The following is a 21,303-nucleotide window of genomic DNA, read 5'->3' as shown; positions in this document are numbered from 1 at the left end:
TCAGAAAGGGGCAGTAGCCTGCACAAAGTCACAGGTTAGAGTTTGGAGGACACAGGTGGAACAGCACTTGCCAGGTGCTGCAGTGTGGGTGGTGACATCCTCAGAGCCCACTGGGCTCACAGGGCCTCCAGGCAACCGGGGGCCTTTGGGTCCCCAGTTACGCACTGTGGTCACATCAGCCAGGCTGACCTGAGGGTCACTGCAGGACCAGCCTCTGCTGATGGCTGGCTCACCTGCATGGAGGGGGTTTCTCCCACCCCAAGCATGAGTCTGACCCCCACACCAGCGCACTCGCCCCGCAGGACCACCGACTTGCCCAGTCACTGAATGGAGACCACCTGCTGTGGTCACCTTGCCAGGCCCTTCTCTGTAGACACAGGAGACCCATCTTGAGCCAGAGGCAGGGCCCAGCTGGGAGCCAGGGTTTCACTGGTCAGTTTCTGAGGCTGCAGCCTGAGATCAGCCAAGCCCCTCCTAAGGCTCCTACCTGGCTCGCTTTGCCCTTTCTCCACAGGGGTCTGATCTCTCTGCTCTGCTTTTCCAGACTGTTTCTCTTTCTCTCTCTTGCTCTCTCTCTCTGGTTTTCTCTCTCTCTCTCTCTCTGTCTCTCATCAGATGGCTGACTGGAGGCAGGGTCCCAGCCCAAGGATGGGGTTGGGGTGGAGGTGGTGAATCCGGGTTGGTCACCCCTGGCTGCGGGTCCTCACTCTCATGGCAGACGGCTTTCTTTGAGGCCAGGACTGGGTGATGGTGTCGCTACCCCCGCCGCAGTCTGACGTCACACTGCCGGGCCCCACCAGACTGGAGGGCGAGCGCCAAGGGGACCTCATGCAGGCGCCGGGCCTCCCAGGCTCCCCTGCCCCACAGAGTGTAAGTACCTGGCATCTGGGTCTGGGTTTAGGCCAAAGCCTGCGGCTGCCCAGGCAACAAGAAGACCAGTCACCTTGCCGCCTCCAGGGACCTTCCAGGGCCTGTCTTGTCCCCTCCACCAGCAAACAAGTCCTCAGGGACCCTGAGATCCAGAAGGGTCACTCCTCATCCCTTCAGTCTGAGACTGTCCCAGGGCTGTGAGTCCCATCAGATTTGGGGTACCCCAGGTTTCATGGCAGGGTGCCCTCATGAAATCGGGGCTCCCAAGGGCAGGCTATTTCTTCTCCACCATTTAGGGTCTTCCCAGAGCTCAGCCATAGACCCCCTTTACCCCAGAACAGAGTAGGGTCCCAGCCAGTCCCCAGGCCTGGTTCAGCCTCCACTCACAGGCTCGCTACTCTCTGTCTACCCAGAAGCATGCCGGCTTCAGCTGCTCGTCATTTGTGTCCGACGGCCCTCCAGAGAGGACACCCTCACTGCCCCCACACAGCCCCCGCGTTGCGTCACCAGGGCCCGAGCAAGTCCAGGGCCACTGCCCAGCCGGCCCCGGCCCCGGCCCCATCAGGCTCTCACCCTCAGACAAGTATCCTGGCTTTGGCTTTGAGGAGGCCCCAGCAAGCAGCCCTGGGCGGTTCCTCAAGGGCAGTCACGTGCCCTTCCACCCGTACAAGCGGCCTTTCCATGAGGACGTCTTCCCAGAGGCCGAGACCACCCTGGCCCTCAATGGACACTCCTTTAAGACCCCAGGGCTGCTGGAGGCCTTCGAGGAGATCCCAGTGGACGTGGCGGAGGCCGAGGCCTTCCTGCCTGGCTTCTCAGGAGAGGCCTGGTGTAACGGGCTCCCCTACCCCAGCCAGGAGCATGGCCCCCAAGTCCTGGTGAGTACTAGTGGCCAGCGAGTGTCCCATCTCCCCGCTGTCCCAGTTCCTAGCAGCCTAGAGTCAGTCCTCTGAGACCCAAGTCCCACCTTCTCTTTGCAGACCTTGCCACTCAAGACCACAGAGTTGGGGCCTCCTGGTCAGCTGGGGAGGGGGTGTTGGCCTGGCCAGCATGCAGGGTGGTGGGTGGGGGAGGTAGGCCAGGCTAAAGAAGCTGGCAGCTTCCCAGAGGCTCCTGAGTCAGGATTCCAGTGTGTGACTTCTCACTGTTTGTTTAAGTGTCAAGAATCTCCAGCCAGACCTACACGCCCATATGCAAATGTGACAAGAAAAACACATTCCAGAGGCCAAGAGGAAGGGTTTGGGGAGGAGCCATAGTACGCAGTTTTTCCCTCCCCAGCCTTAGCATACAGAGTTGAGAGAGGACTTGAAGTCTGGAGGGACCCTTCCCGGCCCCGTTCTTTGCCCAGAGTGGGGCCTGGGTGTATTCCTGGAAATGCCTTGGAGGGTTAGCATGTCCTTCCACAGCCTGACCTCCATAAGCGGTGTGAACCTGGGCAAGTCTTAATGTCTCTGAGCCTCATCTGAAAAGTAAGGTCAACATTACCTGTCTCATGGGATTGTTGCTTAGGGAAGAGAAAAGCTAAAGGGAACTTGCTTCCTGCTCCCCCGCTCTGGTTTGGAGGTCCCTGAGGCAGTGACTGAGTGGGCGTAGCCTCAGCAGTGCCTACTCCACACGCCCACCAGCCCCCCTCACCTCTTGCTTTCAAACAGGCCCCCATTCCAGCCCCGAGCCACCCCAACAAAGGCTTAGAAGGAAGATGGAGAAGCCAGTTGGGTCCTACCAGGTGTGGCCAAAACAGGACTTTATTCTGGCCCTTTGACTGCTTCTTCTCAGGCACCTTAAACATGACCACAGCCTACAGATAGGGCACCATCATCTCAGCTACTGCCCCCAAACCTCCACTCAGTAACAGCTGCCAATCATTCTGCCACGTGCTTTCTTTCAAGTGCCGCCATTTACTCCCCTCAACAACACTCTAGAAAGTTCCCACCATACCCATGTTGCAGTTGAGGAAACTGAGGCTCCTAGAGGCCAAGTGACTTGCCCAAGGTGTCTCCTAGCCTGCACACGGTGAGGCTGAGACTGAGTTCACACCCTTACCCTCCCACACATGGAGAAGAGCTCCAGAGACACACAGCTATCTGGTCGACTTGCTGGGTGACCTTGGGTATATTGCTTCCCCTCTTTGGGCTCAGCCCCATCATCTGTCAAATGAAGGAGTTGGACACAAGTGCTCTTGGCCCTTCTAGGCCTGAGATTCTATGATTATGGCAATCTCTGCATCAACAACCTCAGGGCACACCCAGAGAGAGGTCACAGCTGATTTGCCCCTCTGGGCCCAGATGCTGGTTTCCCAAGGCCCCTGGTAACCCCAGGAAGTGCAGTCCGCCTCCTCCAGGGCTTGTCCACCTTCCAGGGCCTAGCTGCACACCCTCCTGTCCGTACTCACGGGAGAGCTCTGCACTAGGCCCTGGGACTCTGTGCCAGCCTCTCACGCATGGGAAGGCGGAGTCTGGCCATCATGGCTGGCAGCAGCTGGAGGCTCCCCATGCCCAGCGTGAGAGCATCCACAGGACTCACGCAGGCCAGCAACTGTGTAGACTCCCTGGAGCAGGGAGCAAAAGCTCTGCATCAGGGATGGCCAGGAGTCAGAGCAGAGAGGAGTTACTAGCCCCATCCAGAGATCCTGCTGGAGCTTCCTGGGGCTGTACAGGGGAGGAAACAGAAGGGACCCAGGGCCACAGCTGGACCAGCCTGTCTGGCCACTACCCATGCTCCCCTCACCATGGATCCTCAGGGAGAGTTCTGGAGCTGTGACCTTTTCCTGGTGTCCTCTGCACACCTACTCGGAGGGTCTGAGGCCTCTGAGCCAGGCGTGTCGAGTGAGGTCAGCACCGCACCCTTGTGCTATTCCAGATCCCTGTCCCTACCCCAGCACAAGTCTCCCTGACTTCTCAGGACAGCCCAGCCTCAGCCTCTCCCCTGCCATGAGGGGAGGGGTAGGGACTGCTGTCAGTTCCAGCCCTGGCTCTACCACTAAATTGCTGAGTTCCCTTGGGAAAATCCCTGCCCTTCTCTGTTCTCTGTTGTTCTCCAGGAATAAGCTTTGGGGGAGGCAGAATAGGGGTTGCTTTTATGTAAGGTTCAAGACACAGGAAAGAGGAAGGGAGAAAATAAGGCCTAACCTAGTCATCTGCTTTCTCTTCCAGCAGGGTTCAGAGGTCAAGGTCAAGCCCCCAGTTCTGGAGAGTGGTGCTGGGATGTTCTGCTACCAGCCTCCCTTGCAGCATATGTACTGCTCCTCCCAGCCCCCCTTCCACCAGGTGGGTCTGGGGCAAGTGGGCCTGCTTCCCCCAGGTCTCAGGATATGGTGTCTGTGTATGTGGTGTGTGGGTGTCTATGTGATGGCGTGTGTTCACCAGGATGGGCAGGTAAGGACAGCAGGTCCCTGAACCTTAGGCTTGGCCACAGCAGGTGGCGGGAGTAGTTAATGGGAAGAGAAGCAATTGCCCTCCACCAGGGGTGGGCTTGTCTGAGTCCCTGGCAAGGCCTGAGAGGCCTCAGATACGAATGTGGGGCTGAGATGGAGGCAGGGCTGTGATTTGAGTCAGAATGGGGGAAGGAGGACAGCTGCCCCAGACAGAGAGAGGGGCAAAGAGGAGTGTGTGGTGTGAAACACAGGCCGAGCAGGGCGAGGAACAAGGGCTTCTGTATAGTCAGCCACCATCTTGCTATGTGACCTTGGCCTCCAACTTCTATTAGCCTAGAGAGGGTGGGCACCCGGTGTGGGCTTAGGGGACCTTCCTACCCAGAGGACTCCAAGTCCCCATCATCTTCAGCCCTTTCCTCCTTTCCCAGCTTCAGCTCCTCCCAAGTGAATAGGATGCCAAGTAATGGCCCCACACTGGCATGGGATGGAGGAGTTTTAAAGGAGAAAGAAAAGAGCCCCAGAGCAGCCAGGCAGCTCCCAGGAGTCACCAGGCAAGACAGAGCAAGTGGCTGCCCAGCGCCCAGCTCCATCCACCTGCAGCCTGGCACTGAGACAGGCCCTGCCTGTGGAGCAGGTTCTACACCCGGCTCTCTGGCACTGGCCCTGATCTCAGCCAAGCCAGGGAGGAAGGCAAGGGAGAGGGGCTGGGTCAGACTGCCAGCTTTGCAGGGAAAAGAAAGAGATAGAGGGAAGCAAAGAGAAGGCATGAGAGGACATCCTCTCTGCCGTGAGGGGCCTGGGTGGAATGGCCGAAGCTATCCTGAGGCTCATGGTCTGACCCAGGGTAAATGATGTCCCTGAGGCAGGGACAGAGATTGAGCCATAGAAGGACTAAGGGGCCACCAGACCTTAAATGACCTCACCATGCCTGGCCCTGCTTTGATGGCCTCTGCAGTCTGCACCCCCTGTCAACAAGATGGCCGCACCCAGGGCTTTATGGAGCCTGGACAGAGGGTGACTCAGGCACTAAATGTCTCTTGGGTGACCTGGAAAGAGCTCTTCAGCCTGGAGCAGCTGGGGGAGTCAGAGTCTCCTACCCCCATCCCCCATAAAACACCATCCGTGGCACCACAACCACTCCCTTTGCCGTTAAACCACCTCCTACCCCGATCTGTCCACCACCATGACTGGCCCTTTCAAAGAGCCACTGAAACTCATAAAAGGTGGCAGTGCCCAGCAAACGCCCAGGCTGGACATCCCGCTTCCGGCCCAGCTGCTCCAGGAGATGCACGGGCACCGGGAGCACCTTCCTGGAAGGGTGCAGAGGCCGAGGGCTTCACTTCATATTCTCCCTGAAGGTTCCCTTCACCATAGCAACCAGAGCATCGCAAGGGCTGAGAGGAAGGAGCTGGAGGAAGGGGGTTTTAAGGCCTCTGAGATCCTGAATTACAGGGTGTAGATCTCCTCACAGCCCCTCAGACAGCTCTGCGTTGGGGGGTGATGGGGCCCATGACCCGGGAGGGAAGAATCTGGCCAGAGCCCCTTCTCTGGATGTATATAAATGGGCAGGGGAGCCCTCCTGGGAAAGGCTGGGTACCATGCAATCACTCTGCACCTTTTGACCTCCTCAGTACTCGCCAGGTGGCGGCAGCTACCCCGTACCCTACCTGGGCTCCTCACACTATCCGTACCAGCGAATGGCACCCCAGGCCAGCACCGATGGGCACCAGCCTCTCTTCCCAAAACCCATCTATTCCTACAGGTACATTTCCCACTCTCCGGGGATGGGAGGAGGAGGGGAGCGAGAGGGCCCCTGGGAACACTGAGGCATGGAATCCTCTGGGTCTACCAGTAATGGCAGTGGGCGGAAATCATACCAGTGGGCTTCTAGAAGATGCTGGAGAGAGGGTTCCTGCATGGAGAAAGGGGCATAGACTGGATCACCTCTGACCTTTCGTCTAAGCCTGGGGAGTCATGTCTGTGACTTGACCCAGCAGATGCTGGTGCCCTGTGGTGAGCCTGCCAAGGTCTCGCCTCCTAGGGCCCAGGGCCTGGATCTGCGAATTTAAGGGGGATGCTTGCTGCCTTCCCTGTGCCTCACCAGAAACAGAGGGAAGCCCCCCTCAAAGCTCTACTGGAAGGAAATGGGGGATGAGGCCTGCAGATGTGACTCAGCTATCCACCATCTGCCAGATCTGGTGGGACTTCTCTGGGGCTGGGCTCTTAAGTGTCAGCAGACCCAGCCTGTCTGGGAGACCCTTCCATCTGTCCTTTCATTCATCCAACCAACAGTGACACTTGACCAAATATGTGTCAGGCCCTGCATGGGATCGGGTCATCAGCTAGTGTGAGCTGAGGGGGAAGGGAGAGGAACTTAAGCATCAGCCACGAGTGCAGAGAAGGGCTTTGTGAAAGCCAGGGTCGTTCACTGAAAGACATACACGCAGCCCTTGGAGTCCAGCAGAAATGAGTTCCAGACCAGCTCTGGAACTGACTAGCATGAAACCTCAGGGAAGTTACTTAATCTCTCTGAGCCTCTATTTATTCTTCTTTAAAAAAAAAAAAAAAAGAAATGTCAGGGGTGGGGGGCAAGGGGAGGGACAACGTCAGGAGAAATACCTAATGTAGATGACGGGTTGATGAGTGTAGCAAACCCACCATAGCACGGGTATACCTATGTAACAAACCTGCACGTACTGTACATGTATCCCAGAACTTAAAGTATAATAAAAAAGAAATAAAAATATAAGACTTATAAGATTCAAAAGAAAAAAATGTCAGGGTTCGGGGTAGCAGTTCAGGCTGTTGGAAGGATTAAGTAAGAGAATGTAGGTACTGTGCTTGGTACATTGCAGAGGCTCAAGAAACCTTAGTTCCCTCCCTACTCTCCCACATTCATGCAATTGGCTGAGGACTGACTAGTAATGACAGCTTCCGTTTAATGAGTGCCTTCTATGTGACAGGCACCATCCTTAATCCTAACAACTCTGAGGTAGCTATTACTTTCTTCACTTCAAAGTTGAGGGAACTGAAGCTCAGAGAGGGTAAGGCATTCACCCAAGGTCACACAGCCAGAGAGTAACTAGGCCAGGATGGCCACCCAGGTTTCTCAGATTCCACAAGACCCTCGCGCGTCTGTAATTCCTGACTTCCGTGTCCACTTCAATGGACACCTTCTCATTCCCTCCCCTTCCAACTCCAACCCCATAGAGCCTCTCACCAGGGGTGGGGGGCTTGGGGTGGGCTCAGGACCCAGTCAGAGGTTCGGACTCTCAGGGCTTTCTCTGTCTTCAGCATCCTCATCTTCATGGCCCTTAAGAACAGTAAAACTGGGAGCCTTCCCGTCAGCGAGATCTACAATTTTATGACGGAGCACTTTCCTTACTTCAAGGTGAGCCCAAGATTCCTCCCCATCCCATCACCCCCAAGTCCTAGACAAGCCAGGCCTCTCTGAGCACAGGCTTCAGTCTGGAGGTGGGAGAAGAATTAGAACGAAAGCCAGGAGAGGGCTCACCCCCACCATGCTTTCCGTTGTCTCCACCTCAGAAGGACAGAGTTCCTACAAAAGGGGCTCCAAGTGGGGAACAGAGAGCCCAAGCGGCTCATCCAAGGTTGCACAGCAGACAGGAGTCAGACCTTCTGCTGAGGAAGGTGGACATGGTAGCACCGATGGGCCTCAGGGAGCATCCACCTACCCCAAGTGGGAAGAGAAAGTTGGAGAAGAAATGAGACACTATTGCTACCCCGACCCCTGGGATGCTGTGGGGCTGGAGAAGCTGGTCAGCCACGGTGACTGGGAGGTCCGGGCTGAAGAAGCCATTGCCTTCCAAGGTGAGATTAGGATCTGCCTCTGTGGGTGGCAGGCTCAGCTGCAGTTCTGCCAGAAAGCGGGGTGTGGGCTTCCCAGGCTTTGAGTGTCCCAGGCTGGCTCACCTGACTCTCCCCCAACCCCTTGGGCAGAATCTCATTTCTATCATTCACAGAAGGGGCTTCCGGGAGCCTTACCCAGCTCCCTCTCTAGAGGCAGGACAGGGGCTCTTCTCCCAAGGTGGACAGACACATCAGACAGGGTGGTCCATTCCCCCAAGGTCGCACAGTAGATGGGATCAGTTACTGGATCCAGCTGTTTGGCTTTGCACACCCCTCTCTGAGTGCCACCTAGACCCTCCAGCACAGACCCCCTTCTCCTGGGATGCGTGTCAGGGAGACCAGAGATTGTGTGTGAGGAGTGCCTTCTCCAAGCCCTATTAGACACAGATCTCATCTGTCACCCAGGCAGTGGGCAGTTGCTGAAATCCAGGTAATCCAGATCTCAGCTCCACCTGCCAGGGGCTGATTCCTGCCCCTACCATCTATGGTCCTGCCTGGGGATAATTTGACGCTTGATGTTTAAATAAGTTTATCCTGCTGGGCTGCAGTCAGATGGGGAGTGGGCAAGATGGCCAGAGTGGTCTGGCCAGGAGTGGAAAAGTGTGTTGATCCACCAGAGGTTCTGGAAGGGAAAGAGGGAGGGAGGTGAGTCGTCCCTGGAATTCAAGAAGCATCAAAGCCTGAATTCAGGGCTGCCCCCCATACCCCAGCAGGTCAGGGGCTGAACTCTCCCTAACCCCTAAAGCTTTTGGAGGGTCTTCTAGGGTTTCAAGGGGCCAGGGCAGAGAGAGGGAAAAGCCCAGTCCTCTCAGCCTTCCTTCCCCACCAGCTCCTGGCCTGGCCCCCAGCCCCTCCCTGCATCTCATCTTCCTGGCTTAATTATTTTTCCTGGGAGCCATGTAATCCCTGTTTTATGGGGCTGAGGAGTGAAGAGGTCTAACAGCTTTTTGTTCCCTTTGGTTCTAGTTGTTGTTTTTAGCCACTTGCATCACTCCCTCACTCCTGAGTTTACATTTGATCTCAGAGAGAAAGCATCTGTGAGGATGGGATGGGCCCCAGATTGTGAGACAGGCCCTATGGGGTGACCTGGGCAGGGCCCTTAGCTGGGGGACAGAGTTGGAGGCTAAGCTCTGCCACTGCCTCCCTGTGTGATCCAGGGCTAGGCCCTTTCTTCTCTGAACCTCAGTTTCCCAGTCTGTAAAGTGGGTCAGATCTGTTGGCACATAGATTCCTTCTGACTCTGACAGTTCCCCTGTGACCCACCTAAGGAAATTCCTTAGTTCAAAGATTCCCCACCTCTATCTATCTCTCACTTCCCTTTTGAAGATCATTTTTCTGGGCAAGGATAGACTGGACCCTGGAGTGGCCAGCACTCATGCCCAAGGCAGCTGCTGTGGGAGTCCCGTAGCCCCATGAGTCAGGGATGTGGGACTGGGGAAGTGTCCAGCCACTGGACATAATTGTTAGTGCTGACCATCCCTCTTCCAAACAGGAAGTGGCTGGGGTGGGGGCTGCCCTGGCATCCCAAAGTCACAGATTTATAGGGCCATAAAAGGCCCCAGTGCCCATTAACTCCGCCCATGGGGCAACGTGGCCTTAACTCCTAGTGGAGACTGTGGTAGGAGTCGAAGGTGAATCCCTAGTTGGCTGGTCTGGTGGCTCAAGAATCCTCCCTGGTGACCCTGGGAGCCTTAGAGGTCATCTCAACCAGCAACCTGCCCCAGGCCAGCTGCCCCCAAGAAAGGCTGCACCAGGTCCTGCCAGCCACTTGGAGTGACGCTGGCATCAGGACCCAGTTCTGCTGGGCGTGATTCAGCTTGGCTGCTCCCTGGGGCAAGTGAGCTGAGGAGGAGGGAGTGGCTGCCCCTCATTAAGCAGAAACTTTGGGCTGAAAAGGGGAGGGGCCAGGGAATGAGGGCGAAGGAGCCCCACTGGCCAGAGCGAGTGCCCTACCCACAGTGAGCCCCTGCTGAGCTCAGGGCTGTCACAGAGCCTGGAACAGAGCTGGAGGTGGGCGGGCAGGGGGCCCACTAGCACTCCCGCCACCGCCTCTCACCCAGCTGAGTCAGCCTAATGGTTTTTACAACCCTCCCTGGGCACAATTACCGCACTGGTGACATGACCAGGCCTCCTAATGGGTGTTTATTCTATTGGCACGAGCACCCCCCCACACTGCCTGAGGGCTGGTCTCCCCACCAGGGCACACCCCCTGGGCACACTCATGCAAACACTCACACCCACACATCATACAATCATGGCTACCCACAGTCACACCCAGAGAGACTTTCTCACACACAGCCATCCTCACAGTGGAAGAATTCATGGACCCATGAAGGAGTATCCAGGAGACGTTGTTTATGCCAGGGTGACACACTTACGGACGTGTGCACATGCTCATACGCACTATCCCTTCATATACCAAACCCACTTAGACACACAAACATATGTGCAATGCACACACCACACACGCCCACTCACCAACCTCGCCCATCTTTCTTTTCTCCCAAGTTAGTCCCAGAGGGGATAAGGCAGACCCAGGAGAGGAGCATTCTTCCCCTAATTCCCGTCTAAAGCCAGCCACAAGACCTCAGAGTGATGAGTTCCCCTTCCACAGAGGGGTCCAAGCACAGGCATGGAGACCCAGCAGGGAGTGGCTCAGCTTCAGATCGGAGAGTGTTGTTGGCCAGAAGGCCTCTGTAGCGCCCACCAGCCCTGGCTTTCTGAATCACCTCGGCAGTCCTCTGAGGGGTCAGGAAGGGATGCGGGTGGGATGCAGGCAGATTTGAGATGAAAATAACTTGGGGTCGAGGTTCCTGTTCATCCCTCCCCTACCACCGAAGGGTACCAAGCAAGGGCTGGGTGCTGAGGAGGACAACAAGCCCCAGAGTGGGCGGCAGCTCTGTGCCCAGAGGAGAAACAGGAGTGTTCTAGAACCCAGACCTGAAGCCCGCTCTGGCTCCCTGAGCCTGGCCTGAATGCTTGTCTTGCTCTGTTCCGGCAGACAGCACCTGATGGCTGGAAGAATTCTGTCCGGCACAACTTATCGCTCAACAAGTGCTTCGAGAAGGTGGAGAACAAATCAGGAAGTTCCTCCCGCAAGGGCTGCCTGTGGGCCCTCAATCCAGCCAAGATCGACAAGATGCAAGAGGAGCTGCAAAAGTGGAAGAGGAAAGACCCCATTGCTGTGCGCAAGAGCATGGCCAAGCCAGGTGAGGCTGGCCGGGCCACGCAAGGAAGGGCCCAGGGTACCCATGAGCCAAAAAAAAAAAAAGAGCAAGAATCAGAGAACGAGGCAAGGCCCCGAGTGAGGGTTCCAGGCTGGGGAAGGCTGTGGAGGAGGGAGGTCTCATGGTGTTCTTTCTCTCTTGGGCCTTTCAGAAGAGCTGGACAGCCTCATTGGAGACAAGAGAGAAAAGCTGGGCTCCCCACTCTTGGGCTGTCCGCCCCCTGGGCTGTCCGGCTCAGGCCCCATCCAGCCCCTGGCACCCCCAGCTGGCCTCTCCCCACCGCTGCACTCACTCCACCCAGCTCCAGGCCCCATTCCTGGCAAGAACCCCCTGCAGGACCTACTTGTGGGGCACGCACCCTCCTGCTATGGGCAGACATACTTGCACCTCTCACCAGGCCTGGCCCCTCCTGGACCCCCGCAGCCATTGTTCCCACAGCCGGGCGGGCACCTTGAGCTGCGGGCCCAGCCAGGCACCCCCCAGGACTCGCCTCTGCCTGCCCACACCCCACCCAGCCACAGTGCCAAGCTACTGGCCGAGCCTTCCCCAGCCAGGACTGTGCATGACACCCTGCTGCCAGATGGAGACCTTGGCACTGACCTGGATGCCATCAATCCCTCACTCACTGACTTCGACTTCCAGGGTGAGCTGGGGGTGGGAAAGGGAAGGTGGGACAGGACTGGAGAGGGGCACCTGGCAGTGGGACTCATCCTCTCCAAGTCTCCAGGCTGCAGCCTGCAAGTGGCTGGGTTTCTGGTCAACTGAAGCAGAGGAGGCCAGACCTGGCAGGGGGAGCTTCCCACTTGCTCTCTGCCATCCAGAGAATGGGGAAAGAGGGATGTCCTTGCCCCTGTCTCCCTCCTCCTGGTGCTCCAAACATGGTCCAACTGAACTCATCATCAAACCACTCTTGGCAGGGCACGGTGGCTCATGCCTGTAATCCCAGCACTCTGAGAGGCTGAGGTGGGCAGATCGCCTGAAGTCAGGCATTCGAGACCAGCCTGGCCAACATGGAGAAACACTGTCTCTATTAAAAAATGCAAAAATTAGCTGGGCATGGTGGCCCGCACCTGTAATCCCAGCTACTCAGAAGGCTGAGGCTAGAGAATCACTTGAACCCAGGAGGCGGAGGTTGCAGTGAGCCAAGATTGTGCCACTGCACTCCAGCCTGGGTGACAGAGTGAGACTCTGCTTCAAAAACAAACAAACAAACAAACAAACACAAAACCACTCTCAGCTCTGGATAGACTGCAAAGGGCTCCGTGTTCTATTGTATACTCAACTGTGAGTGACCAGTAGTCTGAACATTCTCAGATGCATTTGCATTTTATCAAGTTCATTTTCTCTTTTTTTTTTTTTTTTTTTTTTGAGACAGAGTCTCGCTGTTGCCCAGGCTGGAGTGCAGTGGCGCGATCTCGGCTCACTGCAGGCTCCGCCCCCCGGGGTTCACGCCATTCTCCTGCCTCAGCCTCCCGAGTAGCTGGGAGTACAGGCGCCCACCACCTCGCCCGGCTAATTTTTTGTATTTTTAGTAGAGACGGGGTTTCACTGTGTTAGCCAGGATGGTCTCGATCTCCTGACCTCGTGATCTGCCCGCCTCGGCCTCTCAAAGTGCTGGGATTACAGGCGTGAGCCACCGCGCCCGGCCGTATCAAGTTCATCTTCCAAAGCAGAAGGAGAGAGACTCTACCCTAGAGGAAGAGTCTCAGAGCTGGGCAAGTCCTGGAGAGATTTGGAGATAGGAGTTTGGGGAGGGTTCTACCCATTCCACTGCATCTTGGCTGCTCCATCTCTGCAGATGGCTAAGCCACCCATTCCCGTCTAAATTCCAGTGCACCCCAGGCCCTGATACTGGCCACAGGAGGTTTGGAACGGGGTGATGACCCAGGCCTGTGTGTGCACAGGGGTGGGGGACATTCACAAGCTGATGGAGGCAGCCTGTCCTCAGAGAGCTCCCAGCCTGATGGGGAGACAGCCCAGGTTTGGGAAGCTATTAGAAAAGTGCACATAGATCCTCAGCCCAGTCCAGAAGTGGGGAGCAGGGCTCAGTCAGCCTCAGAGGAAGCTGTAGACATGTGGGATACGAAAAACATTTACTTGATCCCCTGCTAGGCATCAGGCATCAGGCTGGCTGGTCTCTGTGTGCTTTCTCATCTGGGCCTAGAGGATAGGAAGGATTATTAAACCTGCTTCATGGAAGCACACAGAGGCTTGAGAACTTACTCTGGGTCATTTAGCTAGAAAGAGGGAGAGTTGGGACTGGAACCCAGGCAGCCAAATCCAGTCCAGGGTTTAGTCAGGCCCTCTCTCTCCAGAGCTTGCAGCCTGGATACCCAGTGCAGGAGCCCCAGGCCCTGGCCAGCCATGATGAGGGTCCACAGGTGGCAGCACTGTTTGCTCCTCGGACTCAGGTGTGCATCCTGGCTCTGCTCCCATTCCCTGGGCCCTGCAGTGGGGGAGACCCAGGGAGCCATGCCCATCCATCCCATTAGGTCCAGAGTACACTGCCGGAAGCTCCTTGATCCGGGCTGCAAATCTACCTTCTTTGGGAGACTGGGCAGGAGCCAGCATTCACTCCCGAGTGCACAACATTGGTATCCCCGCTGTCAGCAGGCATCAACTCCTCCCCAATGCCCACCCCCCAAAAAGAACCACAGAGGTCATCTAGATCGACGGCTTTCAGATTGTGCTACAAGGGAGGAGGAATCTGAGGCTGAGAGGTTCAGCAACTGCCTGGGGTCACAAGCTAGTGCCAGGCTCTGTTCCCAGCACATGTCACCCTGACCCCTGCTCTCTGCAGCATGTGAAAGCTGACAGGGAGGAGGGGCCAGACAAGGCTCCTCCGGTGCCTCCCAGTGACACCTGTTCTCTCCTTCCCCATCTAGGAAATCTGTGGGAACAGTTGAAGGATGACAGCTTGGCCCTCGACCCGCTGGTACTGGTGACCTCATCCCCGACATCATCTTCGATGCCGCCACCCCAGCCACCACCCCACTGCTTCCCCCCTGGGCCTTGTCTGACAGAAACAGGCAGTGGGGCAGGTGACTTGGCACCCCCGGGCAGTGGGGGCTCCGGGGCACTGGGTGACCTGCACCTCACCACCCTCTACTCTGCCTTTATGGAGCTGGAGCCCACGCCCCCCATGGCCCCTGCAGGCCCCTCTATGTACCTCAGCCCCAGCTCCAAGCCCATGGCCCTGGCATGAGCTGTGCCCAGCATCGTCGGCTCCAGCGTTTGCCTGGTCTGGAAGTCCTGGCTGGCCGCCCACATCGGGCTCATCTTAAAGGTCAAGGAAGGAAAATACTACCTGTCCCCTATGCCACTAAGCCAATGTATGTGTTAGCTGGTAGCTGGGGGCACAGAGGACATCATCTGGGGTGCTGCCTCTCACACATTTCTGCCATGTGGTGGCCCAGCTCCTCACCCAGGGCCCCCAAAGAGCAAGTGTCTGGGCAAGAAGAAAATGCACTGTCCCTAACTCACACTCATCCACACTTAAGCCCTCGTGCACACTCATGAATTATTCAGATGTACACCCACCCACATATCTTACAGCCAGAGGAACCAGCACTCCATCACTGAGAGGCCGACTTCGTTTCTGGGGCAACTGAGAGCTGAGGGCTTTGCTTACCAAAAGCTCAGGGCCCTGTGCCAGGCCAAAGATCCCCCCAGACCCCCATTCTGACATCCACATGCTCTGCAGGCCTGGCCCCACCGTCATTTTCTTTCCCAGAAGATCCCTGTATTTATTCCCCCATCTTCATCCCAACAGCCCAGCAAGAAGGAGGACATAGACAGCCCCTCCCTGGGTTGTCTGTGGACCCCCCAAGGAGCTGCTAATTGGCAGCACCTGCTCAGCCAGGCTCTACCCATCCTTAGTACATGCTCTGTCCAGCTTTCCCCAGGGTGACATACAGAAGGGGCAACATCTACCCGGGCACCAAACTGAGCCCAATTCCGAAGCAGTGTTTGGAAAAGCCCTTGCCCTCGGAAACTTGAACATGTCCTTTTGCCCGAGTCCCGGGTGCAGGAAGTGCCCCTCCAGGTCACCACAATCTCACTCCTCCTCCAGAAAGAAAAGTTCACATAGTTTAGGTCCCGGCTTAACTCTACTTATGATGGTTCAACTTACACTTTTTCAACTTTAAGATGGTGCAAAAGCAATACACATTCAGTGTGTTCCTCAACTTAGGATGCGGTTATGTCCAATAAACCCACCGTAAATTGAAACCACCGAAAATCAAAAACCACTTTCGAATTACAATGTTTCCCACTCATGATGGGTTTCTCCGGATGTAGCCCCATGGTAAGTTGAGGAGCACCTGTTAGTTACTTCCAACTGTCTCAGGCAACCTGGGCATTCAGGAGAAAAGCCTGGCACAGGGTGGCAGGGAAGCACACATGCAAAGCATCCCCGCTTTGACTGCTTGGCAGACCTAGGGTGCCCGGGAAGCATAAGGGATACCCCTGGCCCTGCGGGGTGTGGCCCAGGTGCCTGCCATGAGCCTGACCCCACCAAGGGGGAACCTCAGCCCACCCTGGGCCTGGGGGTGACGAGAACTTCCAGAGGTTGGCCCCAGGCTCATAGGAGGCATAAGCAGATCATGAGATGGCTTGTCATTGTCCCCTGTCCTGGAACAATAAAGCAAGTGCCTTGTGGTCTCACTACCAAGCTTCCATTTCTGGCCTCCTCTCCCTAAGGAAAATGGCCAGGCCACACTGATGGCAGATGCCCTGGGCCTGTGACATCCCTGTCACCCTCACCCAGAACTGGGAAGTTTCTAATCCAAAGAGTGAGGCATCTAGGAAAACTTCTGAGGAGCAGGTGGGCAGGGCCTCTTCCCAGGAGAACTTCCAAAGAGATGCAGGGAAGCAGCTGCCCTGGCCAGAGGAATGGAGGGGATGCCCTCCCCCAGACCCCTTGCCTCTGAGGTCTGCCCACTCCCTCTTTGCACCCCCATCTCCTCACACAAGAAGGAGTCGCTGCCCTGTCCAGACTGTGCCTTTCTGCTTCCAATCTGTCCCTGGCTAAAAGAGATGCCAAGTGGTTTGGGGCCCTGAGTTCCACAGGTGACAAAATGGAGCATGCCCTGGTGCTGTGTGCACTGCTGGTCCTGGAGAGTGGTCTCTGGAGGGTCAGGGGCTCACTCAGTCCCACTTCAGACTCACCCCCTAGGTATCACCTCCAGGTGGGGTTGGTGTCACTGCAGCACTATCTCAACAGAGATGGGGCAGATGTGGGAGCCAAAAGCACACACGTGATCCCCAGGTCCCAGAGCAACCACAAGTGGGGCTCTGCTTAGAAAGCTCTTCTTAGATGAAGGCTAGGCACGGTGGCTCACGCCTGTAATCCCAGCACTTTGGGAGGCCCAGGCAGGCAGATTACCTGAGGTCGGGAGTTCGAGACCAGCCTGGCCAAAATGGTGAAACCTCATCTCTACTAAAAATACAAAAATTAGCTGGGCGTGGTGGCGGGCACCCGTAATCCCAGGTACTCGGGAGGGAGGCTGAGGCAGGAGAATCGCTTGAACCCGGGAGGTGGAGGTTGCAGTGAGCCAAGATTGCACCACTGCACACCAGCCTAGGCAACAGAGTGAGACTCTGTCTCAAAAAAAAAAAAGAAAAGAAAAGAAAAGAAAGCTCTTCTTGGATGGCTAGGCACAGTGGCTCATGCCTGTAATCCCAGCACTTTGGGAGGCCGATATGGGTGGATCACTTGATATCAGGAGTTCGAGACCAGCCTGGGCAACATGTGAAACCCCGCCTCTGCTAAAAATACAAAAATTAGCTGAATGTGCTGGTGAGCACCTTTAATCCCAGTTACTCAGGAGGCTGAGGCAGGAGAATCACTTGAACCTGGGAGGTGGAAGTTGCAGTGAGCTGAGATTGTGCCACTGCACTCCAGCCTGGGTGACAGAGTGAGACTCTGTCTCACAAAAAAAACAAAGCTCTTCTTGGGGCCGGGCCCGGGGGGCCAGCCAACACCTACCTCTGAGAGGATAGGTCTGCAAAAGACCCCATAATAGAACCCCACCTACCCCAGCACCCTTCCCAGCAGAGGCTGGAAGGCTAGACGCAGGGCTGGAGGGCTGAGGTAGGATAGGGAGTGGGGAAGGCATGGCCAGCGAGTGCACCCAAGAGGAAGGCCCACCTGCCCCAGCCTGGCCCCGGCCGTGTAGGAAGCAGGTGCAGGCTCTTTGCCAAGACCTCAGGCGATGTTGCACACCAGCTCTGTCCAACCCTGGGCCTGTGTCTTGATGACATCAGGCCCCCAAACACAGGGCAAATGTTTCCTGGGAGAATCCTATTGGGACCCATTTGCTTGCCTCGGGTCCTGAGACTCTGGGAGCTCAGACAAACCTGCCTTATATACCCAGGCTAGGCCATCTCCTCCAGGGGACCCTCTGTCAAACCTCTGTCCAGTGGGCCCATTCAGCACACCTGTGTGTGAACTGGCCCCTAATACAAGAAGACAGGTAGCAAGCAGGTAGGACTTGGGTCTAGTTTTGTGTGTGTGCGAGTGTGTGTGTGTGTGTGTGTGTGTGAGAAAGAGAGAGAGAGAGAGAGTGTGTGTGTGTGTGTGTGAGAGAGAGAGAGAGAGGTGTGTGTGTGTGTGTGTGTGTGTGTGTGTAACCAGGCCCTCAGACTTTTTTTAACTGGGCCTCAGTTCCACCCTGAAATGAGCCCCACATTCCCGCTCATATGCTGCCCCCTGCTGGCCACCCCATGCCAAGCATTTAGCCATTATTAGAGTGAGCAACCATCTTTTTAATTTTATTTTTCTAAGTAAATATGGGGCCTCGCCATGTTACCCAGGCTAGTTTTGAACTCCTGAGCTCAAGTGAGCCTCCCACCTCAGCCTCTGTTAGGTGCTGGGATTACAAGCGTGGGCCACCACACCCACCTAACGTTTGTATTTTTTGTAGAGATAGGGTCTCACTATGTTGCCCAGGCTGGTTTCAAATTCCTAGGCTCAAGCAACGCCACCTCCTTGGCCTCCCTAAGGGCTGGGATTACAGGCATGAGCTACCACAGCTGGCCAGGGTGAGCAACAATTTGTCTGAATGGATGCAGGGTCTTCAAGTCCGCTATTTGGAGGGAATTAATCCTTTTGCTCAGGGATTCTAAATGTGAGAGATCTCAAATGATTAGAATTCCCAGGTCAGGAACTTGCATGAAAAAGTTACATCTTCATTTTCTCTCATCCTTACCTGAAATCTAGCATTTCCCTCCATTGTGAATGTCAGCAACAAATCACACTAGCATTGGCAATACCTGGGACTTTGTCAATAGAAATCACAGATATTTTGTAATTGTATTATAGATAGTACAAAATATGTATAAATATATACACATGCACACACATATACACACACATAAAGTAATTTGTCGCTTAACAACAGACATATGTTCTGAGAAATGTGTCCTTAGGCAATTTTATCATTGTGCAAACATTATAGAGTTTACTCACACGAACCTAGATGGTAGAGCCTACTGCACACCTAGAGGCTCTATGGGATAGCCTATTGCTCCTAGGCTACAAACCTATGTGGCATATTAGTGTGCTGAATACTGTAGGCAATTGTAACACAATGCCTATGTGTGTTTCTACAACACATAGAAAAGGTACAGTAAAAATACAGTATTGGCTGGGCACGGTGAATCACACCTGTAATCCCAACACTTTGGGAGGCCAAGGCGGGTGCATCACTTGAGGTCAGGAGTTCAAGACCAGCCTGGCCACCGTGGTGAAACCTCATCTCTACTAAAAATACAAAAAATTAGCCGGGCGTGGTGGCACACGCCTGTAATCCCAGCTACTTCGAAGGCCAAGACAGAAGAATCTCTTGAACCCAGGAGGCAGAGGTTGCAGTGAGCCAAGATGGCGCCACTGCACTCCAGCCTGAGAGACAGATCAAGACTCCGTCTCAAGAAACATATATATATATACAGTATTATAATCTTATGTGACCGCCGACATATATGCAGTCTGTCATGACAGACACATCGATATCTAGTGCATGATTATAGATACACACACACACACACACACACACACACAGGCATCTCACAGTAGTTCCAGGACCTCCCACAGATTCCAAAATCCATGAATGTGCAAGTAAGTCCCTGATACAAAATGGTGGAATATTTGCATATAACCTACACACATCCTCCCGTATACTCTAAATCATCTCTAGATTACTTATAATACCTAATACAATGTAAATGCTATGTCAGTCATTGTTATACTGTATTATTTAAGGACTAATGACAAGACAAAGGTCTGCACATATTCAGTACAGACATTTTTGATGCACAGTTGGCTGAATTCACAGATGCGGAACCTATGGCCAATTGTATATAGTTTTTAATACATAAAATAAATAGAATAGGCCTGGCAGGGTGGCTTATGCCTATAATCCCAGCACTTTGGGAGGCCAAGGCAGGCGGATCATGAGGTCAAGAGATCGAGGCCATCCTGGCCAACATGGTGAAACCCCATCTCTACTAAAAATACAAAAATTTAGCTGGGCGTGGTGGCACCCACCTGTAGTCCCAGCTACTCGGGAGGCTGAAGCAGGAGAATTGCTTGAACCCGGGAGGTGGAGGTTGCAGTGAGCCGAGATTATGCACTGTACTCCAGCCTGGCAACAGAGCGAGACTCCATCCCAATAAATAAATAAATAAATAGGATAACAATATATTTTATGTTCCTAAAATCCTTTTTATTGTCCATAGGCTTTAGCAGACGGACAACTAGAGAGTCTGTGACACATAGAAAAGTAAAGCAAGGGGCTGGGCCTGTAATCCCAGCAGCTTGAGAGGCAAAGGCGGGAGGATTGCTTAAGCCCAGGAGTTCAAGACTAGCCCGGGCAACATGGCAAAATCCTATCTCTACAAAAAATTAGCTGGGTGTGGTGGCACATGTAGCTTCTGTAGTCTCAGCTACTTGGGAGACGAGGTAGGAGGATTGCTTAGGCCCAGGAGTTTGAGGCTGCAGTGAGCGGTGATTGTGCCACTGGACTCCAGCCTGGACAACAGAACGAGACCCTGACTCAAAAAAAAAAAAAGGTAATGTCCTTGCTTTAGTTGCCAGATGGTAGGGTAGTGGAGGGTGACTCTTAGGGGAGGGGCCAGGCTAGGGCAGCCTGGGACAGCAGCTTTTTAACAGTTGGAAGGGAAGATCTTAATATTTTAACCACTGGTTTGGCAGTCCCAGTGAGCACCTTGCCGGCCAGCCCAGGCGGGCATGAGCTGTGGGTTTCCCTGTGGTACTTGGGGTTTCCTTCTCTACCCGGGGGCAGGATCCTCATGACACCCCTAAAAAGTCAAAGCAGGCCAGGCACGGTGGCTCAGGCCTGTAATCCCAGCACTTTGGGAGGCCGAGGCGGACGGATCACCTAGGTCAGGGGTTCAAGACCAGCCTGGCCAACATGGTGAAACCCCGTCTCTACAACAATACAAAAATTAGCCGGGCATGATGGCTGGTGCCTGTAATGGGTCCAGCTACTTGGGAGGCTGGGGCAGAAGAATCACTTGAACCCGGGAGGCAGAGGTTGCAGTGAGCCGAGATCATGCCATGCACTCCACCCTGGGCGACAGAGCGTGACTCCTTCTCAAAAAAAAGAGTCAAAGCAAAAATGACTGGTTCATTTCAGAGACAAAAGGGAATTGCCCCTTCAAGGTCAACAGCTCATCAGCATCAGAGCCAAGACTAGCCCCACCTCCACCCTGTCTTCCTCCCAGGCAGCCTCTAGGTTCCTAGGGACAGTGCCAGGAACTAAATGCAGCAAGATGTACCATTTGCAATAGGACTAGTGCCAGAGGCATGAAGACTTAAAAGAAGGCCTGGGGCCAAGGCTTTTCCCAACCTAGCCTCGCCAAGCCCAAGGAACGCAGGCCTCTTTTCAAGGTGAGTGCCAACTGGGTGCCTCCTTCAGAGATGAGAACCTCAGAATAGGG

General features: G+C 54.9%; 1 protein-coding gene across 1 annotated transcript in view; it reads left to right on the top strand.

The window, feature by feature from the left end:
- The window catches only part of FOXN1 (forkhead box N1), a 31,094-nt gene extending 15,086 nt beyond the window's left edge, over positions 1 to 16,008 (top strand). The window contains exons 2-9 of the mRNA XM_012503502.2: positions 734 to 870; positions 1,284 to 1,748; positions 4,026 to 4,136; positions 5,875 to 6,005; positions 7,538 to 7,634; positions 11,115 to 11,322; positions 11,492 to 11,983; positions 14,226 to 16,008. Coding sequence (XP_012358956.1) covers positions 748 to 870; positions 1,284 to 1,748; positions 4,026 to 4,136; positions 5,875 to 6,005; positions 7,538 to 7,634; positions 11,115 to 11,322; positions 11,492 to 11,983; positions 14,226 to 14,545 — 1,947 coding nt within the window. The 5' untranslated portion in view covers positions 734 to 747 and the 3' untranslated portion in view covers positions 14,546 to 16,008. The remainder of the gene's footprint in view (positions 1 to 733; positions 871 to 1,283; positions 1,749 to 4,025; positions 4,137 to 5,874; positions 6,006 to 7,537; positions 7,635 to 11,114; positions 11,323 to 11,491; positions 11,984 to 14,225) is intronic.
- The last annotated feature ends 5,295 nt before the right edge of the window (positions 16,009 to 21,303 follow it).

Source organism: Nomascus leucogenys, chromosome 19, assembly GCF_006542625.1.
Source record: "Nomascus leucogenys isolate Asia chromosome 19, Asia_NLE_v1, whole genome shotgun sequence".
Classification (NCBI taxonomy): Eukaryota; Metazoa; Chordata; class Mammalia; order Primates; family Hylobatidae; genus Nomascus; species Nomascus leucogenys.
Note: the sequence above shows the minus strand (reverse complement) of the source record. Positions and strands in the feature narration are given on the sequence as shown.